Below are 20,752 nucleotides of genomic sequence, written 5' to 3' on the forward strand. Positions count from 1 at the left end.
GTTTAGAACTAATAGATGAATTCAGTCAAGTTGCAGAATACAAACTCAATATATAAAAATTAGTTGCATTTCTACAAACTAATAATAAGTCCCTGAAAGATAAATTATGAAAACAATTATTTACAATTGCATCCCAAAGAATAAATATCTAGGAATAAACTTAACCAAGGAGGTAGAAAGAACTGTACATTGAAAACTATAGACATTGCCCAGCAGGTGTGGCTCAGTGGAGTAAGCGCTGTCCCAGGCAGCAAGAGGTCAGGGCACATGCCAGTGTTGCAGTCTCAGTCCCTAGTAGGGGGGTGTGCAGGAGGCAGCCAATCAATGTTTCTACCTCTCTCTCCATTTCTCTCTCTAAAAAATCAAAATCAATAAAAACATTTTTTAAAAGAAAAATATAAGACATTGATAAAAGTAATGGAAGAAAATACAAATAAATGGAAAGATAGTCTGTGCTCATAGATTGGAAGAACTAATATTGCTAAAATGTCCATACTACCCAAAGCAATCTACAGATTCAATGAAATTCTATCAAAATTCCAAATATATTTTTCACAGAAATAGGAAAATCCTAAAACTTGTATAGAAACAGAAAAACACTGAATAGCCAAAGCAATCTTGAGAAAGAACAACAAAGCTGAAAGCATCACATTTCCAGTAATCAGCCCTAGCTGGTCTGTCTCAGTGGTTAGAATGTCGGCCCAAGAACTGAGGAGTCATGGGTTCGACTCTGGTCAAGGACATGTATCTTGGTTGCAGGCTTGATCCCTGGCCCTGCTCAGGGTTTGTGAGGGAGGCAACCAATTAATGTGTCTCTCTCACATCGATGTATGTATCTCTCTCTCTCTCTCTCTTCTCCCCCTCCCTCCCTTCCTTCTACTCTCTCTAAAAATCAATGGAAAAAAATATCCTCGGGTGAGGATTAACAATAACAATAATCTTCTCTCTATATAAAAGCCTAAGTGACCATTATGACCAGATGACCAGCCGGTAGCTATGATGCACACTGACCACCAGGGGGAAGATGCTCAGTGCAGGAGCTGCCTCCTGGTGGTCAGTGTGCTCCCACAGCCAACCTTCCACAGCAAGCCAACCTCCCACGGTCCCTCCCCCACCCCCAACCCCGGCCAGGCAACCTCCCGCGGTCCCTACCCCCAGCCAGCCAGCCTTAATTGGCCCCAAATGGGACTGGGCGAGAGGGCCCTCATTGGCCCCAATTGCCGGCCAGGCCAAGGGACCCCACCCATGCACAAATTTGTGCACCTGGCCTCTAGTAATCCTATATAATAAAAAGCTAATATGCAAATCGACCAAACAGCAGAACAACCGGTCGCTATGATGCACACTGGCCACCAGAGGGAAGAAGCTCAATGCAGAAGCTGCCCCTTGGTGGTCAGTGTGCTCCCCCTGTGGAAGCACTGCTCAGCCAGAAACCGGGATCACAGTGGTGGGAGCCTTTTCTGCCTCCATGGCAGTGCTAAGGACCCTTCGGGGGTCGTGGACTGCAAGAGGGTGCAGGCCAGGCTGAGAGACCCCCCCCCCACACACACACACAGTGCACGAATGTCATGCACTGGGCCTCTAGTAATAATAAGTAAAGCTACAGTAATCAAAACAGTATGATATTGGCCTAAAAACAGACACATAAATCAATGGAACAGAACAGAGAGCCCAGAAATAAATCCATGCATATATGATCAATTAATTTATAATAAAGGAGCCAAGAATATACAATGCAGAACAGATAGTCTCTTCAATAAATGGTGCTGGGAAACTACAGCCACTTTCAAAAGAATAAAAATAGGCCCCTATCTTACTCCATACACAAACATCAAATCAAAATGGGTTAATATGTGGAATGTAAGACCTCAGACCATAAAATTCTTAGAAGAAAAGATAGGGGGTAAGCTCCTTGACATCATTCTTGGCAATGATTTTTGGATTTGATCTCAAAAGCAAAAGCAACCAACGCAAAAATAAACAAACAGGACTACATCAAACTAAAAAGCTTCTGTACAACGAAGGAAACCATCAACAAAATGAAAAGGCGCCGAAACCGGTTTGGCTCAGTGGATGCAGGGGTGGGCAAACTTTTTGACTCGAGGGCCACAATGGGTTCTTAAACTGGACCGGAGGGCCGGAACAAAAGCATGGATGGAGTGTTTGTGTGAACTAATATAAATTCAAAGTAAACATCATTACATAAAAGGGTACGGTCTTCTTTTTTTTTAGTTTTATTCATTTCAAACGGGCCGGATCCGGCCCGCAGGCCGTAGTTTGCCCACGGCTGGGATAGAGCCTCGGCCTGCGGACTGAAGGGTCCCAGGTTCAATTCCGGTCAAGGGCATGTACCTGGGTTGCAGGCACATCCCCAGTAAGGGGTGTGCAGGAGGCAGCTGATCGATGTTTCTCTCTCATTGATGTTTCTGGCTATCTATCTCTCTCCCTTCCTCTCTGTAAAGGATCAATAAAATATATTTTTTTAAAAAAAGGTTAACAAAATGAAAAGGCAACTTGCAGAATAGGAGAAAATATTTGCAAATCATGTATCTGATAAGGGGTTAATATCCAAAACGTATAAAGAGCTCATACAATTCAGGAGCAGAAAAACACACACAATCCAATTAAAAGGTGGGCAGAGGAATTGACTAGACATTTTTCCAAAGAGATATAAATGGCCAGCTGGTACATTAAAAGATGCTCAACGTAACTAATCATCAGGTAAATACAAACCATTCCACAATGAGCTGTCACCTCACACCTGTTAGAATGGCTGTTATCAAAGAGACAAGAGGAAGGTGTTGGCAAGGATGTGGAGAAAGGGGACCTTGTGCACTGTCCATGGGGATGTAAATTGGTGAAGCTACCTTACAAAACAGTATGGAGGTTCCTTAAAGAGTAAAAATAGAATTACCATATGATCTAGCAATTCCACTTCTTCAAAATTCCTATTTGAGGGAAACAAAATCACTATCTCAAAGAGATATCCACACCCCCATGTTCATTGAGACATTACTTACATTAGCAAGACATGGAAATAAACTAAATGCCCATCAACAGATGAATACAGAAAATGTAATATATATGAAATCCAGCCATTTGAGATAACACGGATGGACCTTGTGGGCATTATGCTAAGTGAAATAAGTCAAACAAAGAAAAATACTCTGTGACATCACTTCTAAAAAAACTGAACTCAGAAACAGAGAATAGATTGGTGACTGCCAGAGGCAGGGATGGATTGTGGGGGAAATGGGTGAAGGTAGTCAAAAGGTACAAACTTCCAGTTATATGTAAACTTCCAATTATAAATAAATTCTGGGAATGGTAGCCCACCCTGGGGATGTAATGTACTGCAGGAAAAAAAAGAAAATAAAAATGTATTTAAAAAATGAAATCTATGAGAACTTGATTTATCCTATATAATAAAAGGGTAATATGTAAACTGACTGAGCGTTGGAATGACTTGTCGCTATGAGGCGCACTGACCACCAGGGGGCAGGCACTCAACGCAGGAACTGCCCCCTGGTGGTCAGTGCGCTCCCACAGGGGGAGCGCCACTCAGGCTGGCAATCTTTTGCCTCGGAGGTAGCAGTAGCGCTAAGGATGTCCTACTGCTGGCTTAGGCAGGGAGCCGGCCTACGTCATTCCGGACTGCTACCAGAGGGCGTAGGCCGGGCTGAAGTAACCCGCCCCCCCCACCCCCCAGTGCACAAATGTCGTGCACCGGGCCTCTAGTAAAATCAATATAAAAGTTAAAAAGGCTTAAATCATTTGAAAAATTAACCTTGGTCTTGTACAAACCAAAATATCGTGCTGTCATGATTTTCCACGGCAAATTTAAAGACATGGGTCATGCTAAACACTCTTCTTCTATCTTGGAACTAAGGCCTTTTCTTATCTTGTAACTATAATAATGAAGCCCATTACATAACACGCTTTTCAGTGCCCACAAAGAAAACATATATAGTTTAACAATTCTTTAAGACATTTTAAACTGTTTAAATGGACTGGTTATTCCTAGAGCACACACATACAATGGAATAGTTTTTAATAGTTCATCTTTAAAGTTTTCCTAAAGAGAGAAATAGACAACAGAAAAAGTTGAGAGGGAGCTACTTTAGAGAAACATGAAATTACCACTCTAAAAATCTAATCAATGATCCCTCGGCGAGGTGGGAAAGACAGTATGAATGTAGAAAAACAGATCTTGACACATACTAGTACATGCACGCCCAAAGAGGGGCATTCCTTTTAAAAACAACTCAGGCGTTTGACAATTTAATAGACCCATGCAATTAAAAAGTTAGCATTTACTAATATACAAAGTACAGAAGTGAAACACTGCCAACGCTAAACAAAGTAACCGCTCTTTTTGACAAACAAGACAGTCTCCTGATGAGGGTTTCTTCCTCTTTTGTTCTGAGGTGCCTTTCGAATAAACAATCTTATTCTTGTGAAAAGTTCCCCCAAATGGCACTGCAATTCTAAATTGTCTCAAGTGAAATTGTGTCAGTTAGAAGGATAAGGGTACAAATGAGGAATCGTGAGGGGAGCAGGTATTTGGCCCAGTTTTAGTTAGAACAAGATCCATAAGGATGGTGCTGCGCAACCTTGTATCTGCAGAACTTGGCCAAAGACCAGTTGTCATTGATCAGGAACCAGAGAAAATGTCCTAATTCTGGGCAGAAGGAATTAAGCAAAGCAGGTCTCAGGGACACATTAAGCTGGATGGTTACATCACACTTCTCACCACACTTTCTTGTCAACCATGGATTTCTATCTTATTTCTTTTTCAGGGTCGGGTACCTCACAACATTTAGCTGGGATTCTAAGACCTTTGCTCGGCTGCTCCAGCCACCCCTGACATCCTTTCAGCCCCTTACATACACCAAGCCTGTTCCTGCCTTCGGGTCTTTGCATTGCCCTTTTCTCTGCCTGGAACTCTCTGCCCTCACACCTCTCCCCGGCCATTCTCAGCGTTAGCTCAGTATCACCTCCTCCGAGAGGCCCTCCGTGATGACCTTACCTACCCACACCCCGCATGCCCTAGCACTACTGCCACCTCCCCTGGGAGGCCATTTCCTTAGCCCTGTTTAAACAATTAGGCCTAAAAGGGGAGTCACTTGTGCTGAGCCCCACATCAGCAAACCAAGACTTGACACCCAACCCAACTGCAACCTCAACATCTTCCAGGAATGCAATCTCTAACCAGGCAACATGGATGAGCTGGTCAGCACTAGCGAGATAATAACCCCCCTCCCTCCCCGCCTCCCCAAGCACACACCCCTCTTAGGAGGCCCACCTTTCCTGAAGCAATATATTCTTTGCTAATAATGTCCCCCCTTTTGCCCCCTTTCTGCCTTTAAAAACCTTTTCTTTCCCGTAGTTTATGGAGCTCCTTTCTATTTGCTAGATGGGATGCCATCTGACTCATGAGTGGTGGAATAAAGCCAATTTGATCTTTAAATGGACTCAGCTGGACTTTCACAGCATTCTCCACGCGCTCCCCTTGGTGTCTGTTCGCAGCTCTGCTCTGTCCAGTGCGAGGGGCTGGCGGGCGGGACACCTTGCCCAGAACCCTGCTCCCCGGGGCCTCAGTTTCCCCTTCATGCTCGGGGGTCGCTCTGAGAGCGCCCGCCCGACCAAGGCACCGGGACGTCGCTCTCCACACCCGGCAGGCGGCCAGGCGCCACCGGGCCCTGGTCCCGGATAGTAACGAGGGGCGCGCCCCGCCCGCGGCCCTGCCCCGGCCCGAGGCCACTGCGCATGCTCCGCACTCCCCGCCTCGCGAGGTCGGGACGCGACGTTGCCGCGCCTGCGCAGCTGCCGGAGGTGCCGGCGCGCGGGGCTGTGGGCCAGCGTCTCCGAGGAGCGGCGGCGGGCGGGCGTGCGGGCCGGGCTGTCCGGCGGGAGGGGTCGGACCCGGGGTCCTGGGGGGCGGCCGGAGGGCGCGGAGAGAGCCCCAGGCCGCCGCCACCTGGCATGTCGGCCGAGGCCTCGGGCCCGGCGGCGGCCGGGGCCCTGTCCCTGGAAGTCCCTACGCCCTGGGGGCTCGAGCCTGGCGCCGCCGCCGCCGCCGCCGGGCTCCAGCCGCAGACGCCGAACAGCAAGTACGTGAAGCTAAACGTGGGGGGCTCGCTGCACTACACCACGCTGCGCACCCTCACGGGGCAGGACACCAAGCTCAAGGCCATGTTCAGCGGCCGCGCCGAGGTACTCACCGACGCCGGAGGTACCGCACGCCCCGCTCGCGCTGCCCTCCACCCTCCGGGGAGACCCGCACTCCTCGTCTCGTCGCCCAGGGCCTTCGTGTCCCTTCCCTCCGCTCACTGCCCGCCAGCAGCTCACTCACGTCTTTCCATCCCCACATCCCATCTGTCTCCCCCTTTTCGTTCATAACCTTCCTCCTCCCCCAGCCTTTACCCCCAGCAACAGCCTGCACTTAGAAACCACCCCGTCTGCAGCTCTGCCAGGCCCCGTGGGAAGGGGTTCAACATGTCACTTCAGCGTTTCCATTGCCACTCCCAGTTCTCCCAGTTCTCCCACCCTCACCGCCCCAGCTCAGACACCTTGGGAGCCAGCCCTGCTGCCAGCAGCATCCGTCCGGCAACCTTGGTCAGTTTTCCCCGGCTGCCCAGCCGTTCGCTCCCCTCTCTGCCTTAGCGCTGCTGACAGCCAGCCCGCGGAGTTGGGAGATCTGTCTGTGTCTCTGTGTTGCCCCTAATGCACTCTAGGACGCCATCTGCAAGTGCAGGCTGTGGAAGGAGAGGCTGCGTGTGGTTTGCCAGGGACACCAGAGCGGAGGGTGGCGGGTTCTCTCTGGCAGGTGAACCCTACCTTCTTGGAGTGTTGCGTTCAGGTTTGGGTCTCAGAGGCCCAAGTGGAATCCTACAGTTTTGGAGGGGCGATTCGGGCGGGGGTGGGGATAGGGGGTTAACAAAGATTGTGAGAGCAGGAAAATAAACATTTGGGGGGTGGAGCTCAGTCTTCAACTGTCTAAAGGGGAAGAAATTACTCGTTCAGTAAGTGTTTGTAAAGCGCCAGTTCACACTGTAGATACTTTGTTTGGGTAAATGGATCTGAGGAGATGAGCCTTACTGAGTTTACTTCTTTCTGGGGACAGGGGAGAACAGTAAACAAACAGACCAATAAAAAGAGGCATGTGCCCTGGCCGGGTGGCTCTGTTGGCTGGAGTGCCGTCCTCTCCCACAAAAGATTGTGGGTTCCATTCCTGGTCAGGGCACATACCTGGATTGCGGGTTCGATCCCCAGTCCTCGGCGTGTAGGAGGCAGCCGATCAATGATTCTCTCTCATCATTGATGTTTCTATCTAGCTCTCCCTCTCCCTTCTTCTCTGAAATCAACCACATATATATACATATATATTCATACATATATTATTGGGGGGACATGGAAACACTGGACATGTTTTAATGGTATTTTCGTGGATAACACAGAGGTTTGAGAAAAATTCAGACTTGTAGCTTTGGAATCCTTTTTTCATAAAAGTTTAGTAGCTCCAGAGCCCCCAGAAAAGCCATCCCTTCTCTTCTCTGTATCCCACCAGGCTGGGTGCTGATTGACCGGAGCGGCCGCCACTTTGGTACAATCCTCAACTACCTTCGGGATGGGTCTGTGCCACTGCCTGAAAGTACCAGAGAACTGGGGGAGCTACTAGGGGAAGCACGCTACTACCTGGTCCAGGGCCTGATTGAGGACTGCCAGCTGGCACTACAGGTGAGGGTCCTTCCCCCCACCTCCTGAGTTCCACTCCTATGCCCATGATCCTGGGAGAGCCGCTCACGTAGTTAGATATAAGGGCATTAGAAACAATGAGAGGAAATAATGGGATACTACTGTGAGAGGCTGCCCCTGGCCTGGCTTTGAGTAGCCATGACCCCAGAAAATTTGGGGGTGCTGTCTTCTGCATCCCTGCTGTTTTACGCAGGGCCCCTCTCAACATCTCATGCAAGACTATTGCAATGGTTAAATGATTGCTCTCTCTGCTTGCTGTTTCTACCCAGCCAAACCAGCTGTTACACTACCACCTGATGAATTATCCTCAAAAATAGTCCCGATCTATTCTCCCCTTTACCCAGAAATCAAATCATAAATAACTCTCTTGTGCCACTAGTAAAAAAAATTTAATCTTAAACGGAATGTAATAACCTCCATGATCTGATTCTATCCTGGCAGGCAACACCTCGCCCACGGCCAGGGGCTTAAAATTTTTTTGATAGAAGGTTTGGGGGTTCCAGAGCCCTGCCTGCTGTGCTTCATTTCTGTGGGTCTCAGGGTTCTGAGGAGAAGATACTGGAAAGCACAGCCAGGGCATAGGGGTTAAGAGTCACCTCTACTATAGCTGACTGGCTGGCCTTGAGTGAGACAATTTCTACCTTGGCATTCTGTCCTCATGTTCCAAAAGATAGGGAAGTGAGAAAAATAAGTACAATGTAGTGAGTTTTACATAAAGCCTTTATTCTGTCCTATTTTTACAATGTTAAACATCCTTTCTCTTATGATACAATATTAATGGAGACTACGAGGGTTTCTTTTTTTTTTTTTTTTTTTAATATATTTTATTGATTTTTTACAGAGAGGAAGGGAGAGAGATAGAGAGTTAGAAACATCGATGAGAGAGAAAGATCGATCAGCCGCCTCCTGCACATCTCCTACTAGGGATATGCCCGCAACCCAGGTACATGCCCTTGACCGGAATCGAAACTGGGACCTTTCAGTCCGCAGGCCGACGCTCTATCCACTGAGCCAAACCGGTTTCGGCGAGGGTTTCTTTTTTGATGTCCTTTGTATATTAAAAAGTGGCAGCTATGAACAAGTGTCTGTTACCTTGGGGAATACTTATTCTTGGAATCCAAAAGTATAGGATTTCTTTGGGCTGTATCCATATTTTTCAAACTTTGTGACTGCATCCCATAGAGAAAATGCATTTCATATTCATAACTGAAATAAGAGTTTTATAAAATGATACTTTCAGGGAAATGCATTCTGAAATATTATTTTCTTTCCTTTAATGCTCTTTGAGACCCATTAAAGTTATTTCATGACCCATTAATGCAGTGGTTCTCAACCTTCTGGCCCTTTAAATACAGTTCCTCATGTTGTGACCCAACCATAAAATTATTTTCGTTCCTACTTCATAACTGTGATGTTGCTACTGTTATGAATCGTAATGTAAATATCTGATATGCAGGATGGTCTTAGGCGACCCCTGTGAAAGGGTCGTTCCACTGCCAGAGGGGTCGCAACCCACAGGTTGAGAACCGCTGCATTAATGAGTAACCACTTGCAGTTGGAATGGGATGATCTGGGAAGCGCATTTCTGAGCTATAGTGTTACATTTGTCTAATGTCATCTCACACCCACTCCTGAAGCTAATGTTGATCTAATGTTATCCACCCCCACATAATCACTCCTGTGTGTCAGGAGGGATTCTGCTGCTTGTATGTTCATCTTGTACCCCTGTTTGACTTTTTTTTTTTTTAAAGACGATGTTGGGGATGCATCCAAGGGCAAAGAGCCAGTCAGCAGCAAAGCTCACATTCTACCCCAGGTTATCTGGCTTCCAAGGACAGTGCTTTTTCTCTGCTCCAGCTACCTCCCTTCCAGGTTTCCCTGAGACCGTTCCCATCCCACCCCACTTGGCTAGTGTTTGCTTGTTTGTTTGGAGATTTTTGTTTTTGTTTTTAAGACTTCTGAACAGAATGCTCCTCAGTGCGTGGCACTTAATCATCATTGGTCTATGCAAATCTTTTCTCTTTTTATTTTTTTCCCTTTATTTCCAAACCCCTTCCCACTTCCCTTTCCCCCATAGGTACTCCTCCATATGCTTGAATTATGTTTGTTCCCTTGAAAAGCTAAAGCATTGTTTTGTATGCATATACGTTTCTACAAATGGCATTGAGTTATGGATCGTGTGTTTTGTTTCTTAATTCAGTACTTTTTTCAAGTTTTAGTCATGCTGCTCCATGTACATTTAGTTCTTTGCTTCTAACTATTGCACAGGAATCTATGGTATGCACTCACCATATTTTATTTATGCATTTCCCCGAGGTTAGAGACCTAGAGGGACTCCCCACTTTCTGCCCCCACAAATGGTGCCACCGTGAACATCTTCATACATGTGCCCTTGTGGGGCCTGGGCCAGCGTTTCTCATGATTGTAGCTGGGGTGGAATTGCTGGGTCATGGGACACATACAAACAGATTTCATCAATATCATCAGATTACTCTCCCGAATGGCTGTAGCACTTTATACTCTTGTCCAGCAGTGCGTAAGGGATCTTGTTTCTGCATATCCTTGACAGCACATAGCATGATCCAGTGTTCTAATTTGCCAATCTGATTCATATAGAGTGATCTCATTTTAATTTGCATTCCTCTCATTACTAATGAGATCTTTTTATATACTAGCTTTTTTGGTTTCCCCTTCTGTTCATACTCTTGTTATTTTTCCATGTGTTTATTGATTTTTAGAGCAAAGAAGGGAGAGAGAAATATCAATCAGTTGCTTCCGATACTAGCCCCAGCCTGCCCCAAGTGGGATGGAACCTGCAACCTAGGTATGTGCCTGACTGGGAATCAAACCCTTGACCTTTTGGTGTATGGGACAGTGCTCAACCAACTGAGCTGCCTATTCATATTCTTTACTAAATTTTCTACTGCATTTTTAAAAAATCTTTTTCTTGGCCGGCCATGTGGCTTAGTGGTTGAGCATCACATGAACCAAGAGGTCACAGTTCAATTCCTGGTCAGGGCACATGCCCCCATTGTGGCTCAATTCCCAGTAGGGGGCATGCAGGAGGCAGCTGATCGATGATGTTTCTATCTCTCTATAACACTCCCTCTCTAAAAATCAATAAAAACATTTGAAAACATTTAAAAATATATATTTTTCTTGTTGCTTTACAGGAGATCCTTGCATAATTTAGCTTAGTTCCTAGGGAGAATTAAGGCCTATTTCCCTAAGGCATGTATTATGCATAATAAATTTACCTTTCTTCTATGTATCTCCTAAGACTGGTACTACTTACCTACCCTCCTTGGGAAAGTTCAGAAAATAGTTACTCAGATTATTTGCTAGGTTTTCAAATTCATGAGAAGAACCCCAGCTGAAGAAGTTTGTTTCTGATAATAATTTCTAGTCAGTTTTAGATGTTACCAGTATTTTCTCCTAGAATGTCACTTGCCTATAGCAGCTATTGTTGAATGGAAATACTTGATTTTTTATTGTAAATAACCATTTATTATTTTTAAAGCAGTATGTGTATGTTATAGAAATTTAGAAAACACAGATAATTAAAAATACGAAAATATCAAATGTCCTTCCAGGTGTGTGTGTGTGTGTGTGTGTGAAAATACAGTCACACTGTATGTGCTGTTTGTAATCTGCTTTGTTTGTTAATAATTGCCATCTTTCCATGTCAATAAAATTTTATCTTATCGAATATCCAGGGCACACACACATTCTAGAAATGTCTTTTATAGCTGGTTCATCTAAACAAGGACCCAGTCTAGATCCTTGCACCGTGTCTGGTTATTATGTTCTTCAAGGTTCTCCCAACTCAGTCCCTTTTTTCACATGATGCTGACTTGTTAAAGAGACCACCAGTTGCATAATGACCCAATTTCCAAATTTACCTAGTTGTTTACTTGTGGTATTATTTGGTTTGTAACCCAACCCATTCTGAGTTTTCTATAAACTACATGATGGATATAAAGGCTTGATATTAAACATTTTGGTTAGAATACATTTTAGGTAATTTTACATTTTTTACATTGTTTGTATTGAAAGATCCATAATATTGCTAATGTGGCTCGTCATTAGTGATGCTCAGAATTGGCCCCTTGATTCAGGTGATGTTGGTGTGATCCTTCCATTGTAGTTACATTCCCTTGTTGCCAACTAAAAAGTAATCTGTATGATGTTATTTTGGCACTAATGAATGGCAATTACCTATCAACCACACACCAATTGATGACCCTTACCTGAGTCAATAATTTCATTGGGATTGTAGAATAATTATAATTCCATCATACCATCAACATTATTAAGTGTGGTTATTTGTAAGGTTTCCATTGTCAACTAGAGAAATTCTGAATTTAATTTAGTCAAATTCCCTTTTTTTCCCCCTAAAGGTGTATCCTTTGGGATCTTGTTTAAGAAGTTGTTTCCATTCTGCATTTTTGAAATAACTTTATATTTTTATCTTTTATATATGGATCTTTTAATCTAAATGTTGTTTAAATCTGTTGTAAATATGAATTACAAAGGGATTTAACTCTTTTTTTGTCCTCCTTACAGTGAACTAGTTTTCCCAATGCCATTTATTAAACAATCTGTGCTAGCCAGTGTCCAAAATGACCACCAAGCTCAGCTGGCTTGGCTCAGTGGTTGAGCATGGACTTATGAACCAGGAGGTCACGGTTCAATTCCCTGTCAGGGCACATGACTGGGTTGTGGGCTTGATCACCAGTAGGGGGCATGCAGGAGGCAGCTGATTAATGATTCTCTCTCATTATTGATATTTCTATCACTCTCTCCCTCTCCCTTCCTTTCTGAAATCAATAAAAAAAAATTAAACAAAAATGGCCACCAGAATTGTCCAAAATTCTTGCCTCCTGCTTATTCTGGCTCATGTTTAATCCCCCCCACACTGAATAGGGCTGACCTCTGTAACCAATAGGATATTGCAGAAATGATAGTGTGTGACTTAAAGCTAGGTCATTGCTGTTTCTGCCCTTCTCTCGGATCACTCATTCTGAGGGAAGCCAGCTGCCATGTGAGGATCCTCAAGCAGCCCTGGCTTGGTGAGGAACTGAAGCCTCCTGCCAGCAGTCAGCACAAACTCCCACTCATATGGGTGAACTATCTCAGAAGCGGATCCTGGAGGCCTATTCAGGTCTTCAGATCACTACAGCCCTGGCCAACATCTGGACTCCAGCTTCATAAAAGACCATGGTCCAGGACCACCTAGCTAAGCCAATCTCAGTTCCCAACCTCCAGAAACTGTGAGATAATAAATGTTTATTTGTTTTAAGCCAATAAGTTTGTAGTAATTTGTTGCCCAGCAATAGATAACATTTTGATATCTGGAGTGGGATTCGGCCATAACAAAAACTTTAAATGTGGGCATGGCTTTAGACCTGGGAAGTGGGCAGAAGCTGGAATGACTTTGAAGAGTTAATAAAAGCCTAAATAGTTTTAAAGAGTTCGTTTATAGGAGCCTGATGACCTTTAAGGAGGCTGCAGTGAGGAAAATGTTATTGGAAACTGGTGCAAAGGCGATCCTTGTTCCGTAGTGGCAGAAGTTTAGCAACACTGTCTCCTGGTGAACTGGGTGACCTAGCTAAAGAGACTTCCAGACTGTTGAAGTTGCCACAATGTTTCTTGTTGCTTACAGTAAAATAAAAGAGGAGAGGGTAAGCTAAAAGAAAAACAGTTGAACAAAATGGAGCCAGGAATTAGAGTTTGAAAATTCCCAGCTTTTCCAGATAACAAATGATGTTGAAATTAACGAATGGCTTGCCCTAGCCGGTTTGGCTCAGTGGATAGAGCGTCGGCCTGTGGACTGAAGGGTCTCAGGTTTGATTCCAGTCAAGGGCACATGCCAGGGTTGTGGGCTCAATCCCCAGGAGGGGGCATGCAGAAGGCAGCTGATCAATGATGTTTCTGTCTCTCCCTCTCCCTTCCTTTCTGAAATCAATATTTATTTATTTATTTATTTAAAAATGGCTTGTAGGCCTAGAGCAAATACAGGGTATTTTCAGTAAAACTTGGTCTAAAGAGGAAGCTGTGGATGCAATTTTAAAATCTCAAAAATATCCAAGAAGATATCTCAGAGAATCATTCAATCAAATAATAGTGCATCTAAGAAACTTAAAGGTGCCCCTCGGCAGTCTCGGCACAAGCCCAAAGTAGAGAAGAGCTTATTTCACAGAGATTTGTGTATGTGGCTTTTGCCTAGTGAAGTGAACCCCAAGACATAAGATATCCAATAAATTTTTAAGAAAATTCTTTTGGAAAAAACACTAAAAGGCACAGCGCTAGTGCAAGAGGAGAACAGGCCTTTAGAACCCCAAAATTCTGCAGGCAGGAACCGACTAAGGAAACTGGAGCTGCAAGCATGGACTGTCTTTCATGGAAAAGGAAGGCTGACTTGGGGCAGAACCAAAGCCACAGAGAATCATTTTGGGGTAAGAGTAAGCATCAGAGAGCTCCCAACATTTGTCCAGCTGGATTAAGAATTTTCATGAAGCAGTGCCTTCTGGGTGCCTCCTGTCCCCTGTCCCGCCCTTTTGAACAAGAGCTCCCTAGTTTGTATCCTCACTAGTATGTCGGTCCCACCTTGTGTATTGGGTGTTTGGGAGAGACAACTTCACAGGCCTTCAGATCAAGAGCAAATGTACTTCAGGAGCTATAGTTAAGGAACTCATCCAAGGCGCCTCATCCCCACCTGGACCTGATTTAGATGACAAGATTCTGTACTTCAAGCTGATGCTGTAATGAGATGAGACTTTGGGGGATCATTGGAAGCCGTAGATGTGTTTTGCATATGGGAGGGATTTGAATCAATGGGAGCCGGCCTCTATGGCAGTCCCCAATGACCTTATTTTCAGAATTCATTCTCTTGTGTAGTTTCCTTCCACACTGAGTAGGTCTGACAAAACTAGGTCATAAAAAACATTTAGGCCTCCACCTTGCTCCCTCTGGAATTACTTGCTTTGGAGAAGCCATCTGCCATGTTATAAGGGCACTCGAGCAACTCTGGAGAAGTCCAAGGGACAGGGATCAGATATTTCCAGCCAATAACCAGCATGAACTTGACAGCCATATGAACAAGCTTTCTCAGAAACAGATCCTTCAGACTCCGCCATGCCTTCAGATTACTGCAGCCCCAGCTGACTTGACTGCAACCTCATGAGAGACCCATGCCAGGACCACCCAGCTGAACTGAATTCCTGAACCACAGAAATTGAGAAATGTTGATTGTTGATTTAAACTGTTAAGTTTTGGAACAGTTTGCTACACAGCAATAATCAATACACACTCCATACTTTCCCCATTGATTTTTTAAAGATATATTTTTATTGATTTCAGAGAGGAAGGAAGAGGGAAAGAGACATAGAAACATCCATGATGAGAGAGAATCATGGATCGGCTGCCTCCTGCAAGTCCCTGACTGGGGATCAAGCCCACAACCCGGGCATGTGCCCTTAACCAGAATCAAACCTGGGACCTTTCAGTTCGCAGGCCGACGCTCTATCCACGGAGCCAAACCGGTTAGGGCTTCCCCATTGATTTGTGGTGCTGTCTTTGTAAATATCAGTTCTCATATATACATTCGTCTGTTTCCAGTCTCTCTACTGTGCACCATTGTTTGTTTCTGCACCAAAACAACACTGTTTTCATTATTATGGCTTTGTGGGATATTTTAATATCTGGCTCTTTTTTAAATTGACCTAAATAATAGTAGACTTTTTTTTAAAACAGTTATTTTTTGATATATATATATTTTATTGATTTTTTACAGAGAGGAAGGGAGAGGGAGAGTTAGAAACATTGATGAGAGAGAAACATCGATCAGCTGCCTCCTGCACACCCCCTACTGGGGATGTGCCTGCAACCAAGGTACATGCCCTTGACCAGATTCAAACCTGGGACCCTTGAGTCCGCAGGCTGACGCTCTATCCACTGAGCCAAACCGGTTAGGGCTAGACTTTTACTCCATATTAATTTTAGAAAAAGCTTTATGGGTGTCTCAAAAAAATTTTTTTTTTGAATTTGTGTTAGAATTGCACATCTAGTTTATAGGTCGGGAGAGGTGAGAGGAGCTTTGGCATGACGATTCTAGAAGACAGAAAAGGAAAGAAGCCTGTGTGTCTGGTTCTGATTCTTCCTTCAGCCTCTCACCCAGCCAGACTCATTAATTTGTTATACAGGAGTAATAGATGTATTACTGAGCATCTATTGTACACTATGCACTTACCACCTACATGGGAAGAGACAGACCTTAGCAAATAGACTAAAAACTGAGAAAATGTGAGGAACTGAGTGCTGTGAAGAATGTGAACTGATACTGTGAAGAGGAAGTAGAGGAGGCTGCTGTAGCCAGGGAGCTTAGGGAGGAGGACCAGCACCCTGAGGGGCACTGCTTGAGTTGCGATCTGAATGATGTGGAGGAGCCAGAAACTTAGTGCAAAGTGTCTCTGTTATGGGTTGGCTCAGCAAGATAGACCACCGACTCAGAATTTAAATTTAAGAGCCTTTATTAAGCTGGCCAGCTGACCACAGTCCCAGCACTCCGCCGAAGCAAAGGCTGAACTGCAGTGCCGACTACAGGAGTTACATTTTATTATTAAATTTTGTGGAGGCCCAGAGAAAAGGTGTCTTTCAAATTCTGGGCCCCCCCCAATATAGAGGACACTCTCTTTATTTATACTTTTCCCAGTCTTTTGTCTCCCAAATTTGGAATGAGACTTCCGGGCCTCCTGAGAAAGACGGCCTGCGTGCTGGGAAGAGGCCATGAGACCATATCTCAAGGCCTGGCCTGATGTCAGTACCTTCCTATCTGTATGTTTTAGGAACAGACAGCACAGCATGACCCGTTTGGCCGAAGTGCCAGATATGCAGCCCAGCACATTTCTGGTAGTGGGAACAGCAAAGGGTTAGGTGGGCACAAACCGGATGTGGGATTGACGCCCAGCAAGCCGGGGAGAGAGGTAGGGACAAGATCAGAGATGCCAGATGCTGCAGGCTCTTGTGGACAACTAAGGAGTCTGGATTTTCCCCCAAAGGTGGCAAGCAGCTTTTGAAGACTTTTAAGTGGGTGAGTGACCTTTCGTTGTGCTGTTAACCACCTTCCGCTTCTTCTCCAGCAAAAAAGGGAGACCCTGTCCCAGCTGTGCCTCGTCCCCATGGTGACATCTCCCCAGGAGGAGCAGCAGCTCCTGGCCAGCACCTCCAAGGTGAGGCCCTGAGTCCTTAGGGTGGAGGTTGGGGGCCTCTCCCTGCAGCCTGAGCCCCACCCTTCTCCATCCTCTCTCCCCCAACAGCCCGTGGTGAAGCTCCTGCACAACCGCAGTAACAACAAGTACTCCTACACCAGGTGACTGCCAGGGGCTAGGGAGGCGCCCTGGGTGAACCCTGGGCTCAAGACAGCCCTGCTCCTGGCCCAAGGGGAGGGCTATGGCCACAGGGAGGGATGAAAGGAGTGCCTGCTGAATGGGAATTCCAGCTCTGCCACTTGCTCACTGGGTACCTTGGACAGGTCATTTTCACTTCTGAGCTTTAGTTTTATCAGCAAACGGGTTTTGGTGAGGATTTGATGATAATGACTAGCATTTACTAAGTGCTTATGTTGTAACAGGCATTATTCTAAGTGCTTTACATATATTAATACATAATCCTCACAGTTGTTTGAAGGAGGTATTGTTGTGATCTCGTTTGCAGCTAAGGAAATTGAGGCACTGAGAGGTGAAGTAATTTGCCTAGTTTCACCCAGTTAAAAAGTGGTGGAGCTAGGATGCCAGGTGGTGCAGCCTGACTCCAGAGACTGCACAGGTAGCCACTCTACTGTGCTGGGATTTGCTCAGCAAATGCTGTTTCCTTGCAGAGGTCTGTGTGGCCTGGCCCCAGGGGTGGAGGAAGGTCCCTGCTGGGCACCAAACCCCTGGGCAGGACCAGAGTGCTGGGTGTCTGGGCCCTATGCTGGGGGGAACAGAGGGTGGGAAGCCACTTGTGCTGAGGCCTCCTGGCCCCTGGTCTTCAGCACTTCAGATGACAACCTACTTAAGAACATCGAGCTGTTTGACAAACTGGCCCTGCGCTTCCATGGGCGGCTGCTCTTCCTCAAGGATGTACTGGGGGACGAGATCTGCTGCTGGTCTTTCTACGGGCAGGGCCGCAAAATCGCCGAGGTGTGCTGCACCTCCATTGTCTATGCCACGGAGAAGAAGCAGACCAAGGTCAGAAGGGGTTCAGGGCCTGGTCAGGGAGGGCTATGGTGGTTGGCAGGACCAGGACCCTGGACAAAGGCAGCTGAGCAGATCAGGCAGGGGGAAATCTATCACTGAGAGTCAGGATCCAAGTTCCGGGGTCTTAACTGTGTAAATCATGATGTCATACCATCTTGCCTCTGACAGTCTTATCAGCCTGGTCTCTTCTGACCTTCATGAGGGATGTGCCTCAGATACCAGAATCTTTTTTTTTTTTTTTTAAATATATTTTATTGATTTTTTACAGAGAGGAAAGGAGAGAGATAGAGAGTTAGAAACATCGATGAGAGAGAAACATCGACCAGCTGCCTCCTGCACATCTCCTACTGGGGATGTGCCCGCAACCCTGGTACATGCCCTTGACCGGAATCAAACCTGGGACCTTTCAGTCCGCAGGCCGACGCTCTATCCACTGAGCCAAACCGGTTTCGGCGGGATCTTGAAAGTCTCTATGTATCAAATGCTATTTCACACCTCCCCAACTTTGTGCACATTATTCCTTTTTGTTGTTGTTAATCCTCACCCTAGGATATTTTTTCCATTGACTTTTAGACAGAGTGGAAAGGGGGAGGGGAAGAAACATCAACGTGAGAGAGAGACATTGATTGGTTTCCTCCTGCACGTGCCCCAACCGGGGCTGGGGATCAAACCTGCAACCCAGATACATGCCCTTGACCAGGAATTGAACCCACTACCCTTTCAGGGCTCAGCTGGCGCTCTAACCACTGAGCTACCGGCCAGGGTTACATTATTCCTTTTTCTTGGGATTATTTTTCCTCATCCCTGTCTGCCTGATGAACTTGTACTTAATCTCTAAGACCCAAGTTAAGCATCACTTTATTTGAGACACCTTCACTCATGAACGTTCACACTGACAGTCGCAGACAAAGTTGGTCATTCTTCTTCCTTAGCTAAATAAAGCTGGGGATGCTGAGGGGTGTCAGTAGTAAGGTGTTAGCTCCTTGAGAGTAGGGCTGTATCTTTTTTTTCTTCCAACTTCTCTAGCACTAGTGGGGCTCATAGAAGAGTCTCTCATAGTGGAAGCTAGGAAACACGTATTGATGCGTGAATGAATGGCCCAGCTCTAAGAAGCTTCCTCTGTTATTGGGAAAACAAGATAAACCAATAATTAGAAGGTAGTTTGTTAAGAGTTATGTTAGTTATATTCCTCCAAGACACACAAGGGGAACCCCAGTCACCTCTTTGTTTCGTCCCTTTCTACTTCATCACCCTGTGCCGGTGCATTGGCCTTGCTGCTGATGTTCAAATCATCCACCAAACCCACTCCTGTGCCAGAGCTTTTACACTTACTGTTGCCTCTTCCCAGACTGCTCTTCCTCTAGTTGCCCACCTGGCTCTCTCCCTCTTCTCCTTTGTCCATTGGTCAGGTGTCATCTTCTCAGTGAGGCCTTCTCTGAATACCCTCTGAGAACATTCCTGGCCATGATTATCCCCACCCCCTTTCCTCCTATAGTTCCCCCCCCATTACATTTGTGATCATCTGACAGTTTATATTTTATTAAATGTATGTCTGTGTCCTCCCCCTAGAATGTAAACTTCCTGTGGATAGGAACTTTGTTTTGTTCATTGCTATGTTCCCAATGTCTAGAACAACACCTGGTACAGTGCACTTATTCAGTAAGATTTGTCTAAGGAAAGAATATACCAAAAGACTTAGTAGCAAAGGAGAGAAAATAAATAACTGCCTGACTTCAGAGCTGGACCTTGAAGTATAAGTGTGACTTTGCTGAGTTAAGAAGTTGCAGAGAGGACAGTCCAGGCCAAAGAACCTGTGATTGCAAAGACTAGGAGGTGTGCCAGTGCAGGAGCAGCTGGGGGAGAGGGGTTGCTGTGTGGCTGGACCAGAGGATGGGAGCTGGGGGTTGCTGGCCTTTTGCAGGTGGAATTCCCAGAGGCCCGGATCTTTGAGGAGACCCTGAACATCCTGATCTACGAGACTCCCCGGGGCCCAGACCCAGCCCTCCTGGAGGCCACAGGGGGTGTAGCTGGAGGTGGTGGGATGGCCCGAGGGGAGGATGAGGAGAACCGAGAGCATCGTGTCCGCAGGATCCATGTCCGGCGCCACATCACCCATGACGAGCGTCCTCATGGCCAACAGATTGTCTTCAAGGACTGATCTTGACCTTTCTCCCTGTTTTTCTTCTGCCACTGGGACCCAGTCCCTCTTTCTTTTCCTCCCCTTCCCATACCTTTGCCCCGGCTTTGCTGGCCAAGTCGTGGGTCTCCCTTGTGTCCTTTTTTTGCATGGTACTTTCACTTTGGCCCTTTTCCATTCATTCTCACTTTATTGCTAATGACATGGTACATTCCAGCCCCTTCCCTCAGTCAGAGCCCTTCAGAAGGCCTACATTCATTCCCTCATTACCACTCTGGCCCTGCTATTTTCCCTTACCAGCTGGTTTAAAATGATTTAGAGTTCTCTTTTTTTAGTGCATTGTACATGCCAAAGTGTCAAGCCAGCCCTTAATAACACCCTCCACATTCTGAGCTGCCTCCCAACCATTGTGCAGGGTAGTTTGCCCCCTCTTTCCCTTTCCATTCTCCCTACCTCTTTAAGTTTGTATTAGGCTGGCCTGGGCCTGCACCAACTCAGCTGTCTTCTCAATCTGTTTCATATTATTTATTATTTTAATTTTCTATTAAATTATTGAAATAAAGTTGAATTGAGGATCTGGTGCTAACTCCCAGGATGATGGCCAGGGTGATGGCTTGTG

At 45.8% G+C, this 20,752-nt stretch overlaps 1 protein-coding gene across 1 annotated transcript; it reads left to right on the plus strand.

Moving 5' to 3' along the window:
* Positions 1 to 5,985: 5,985 nt before the first annotated feature.
* Positions 5,986 to 20,713, plus strand: KCTD13 (potassium channel tetramerization domain containing 13). The gene is made up of 6 exons (XM_036308149.1): positions 5,986 to 6,235; positions 7,571 to 7,740; positions 16,899 to 16,988; positions 17,076 to 17,128; positions 17,792 to 17,987; positions 19,918 to 20,713. The coding sequence occupies exons 1-6, from the start codon at positions 5,986 to 5,988 to the stop codon at positions 20,152 to 20,154; spliced, it is 996 nt and encodes a 331-aa protein (XP_036164042.1). The 3' UTR covers positions 20,155 to 20,713.
* Positions 20,714 to 20,752: the final 39 nt, after the last annotated feature.

This window comes from Myotis myotis, unplaced genomic scaffold, assembly GCF_014108235.1.
Source record: "Myotis myotis isolate mMyoMyo1 unplaced genomic scaffold, mMyoMyo1.p scaffold_m19_p_5, whole genome shotgun sequence".
NCBI lineage: Eukaryota > Metazoa > Chordata > Mammalia > Chiroptera > Vespertilionidae > Myotis > Myotis myotis.

Bases quoted from the DNA above. Each gene is read 5' to 3' on its own strand.
- KCTD13 (XM_036308149.1), top strand. From the start codon at position 5,986: ATGTCGGCCGAGGCCTCGGGCCCGGCGGCGGCCGGGGCCCTGTCCCTG. The intron at 7,741-16,898 runs GTGAGGGTCCTT...CTTCTTCTCCAG, and splicing joins ACTGCCAGCTGGCACTACAG to CAAAAAAGGGAGACCCTGTC. The intron at 16,989-17,075 runs GTGAGGCCCTGA...CTCCCCCAACAG, and splicing joins TCCTGGCCAGCACCTCCAAG to CCCGTGGTGAAGCTCCTGCA.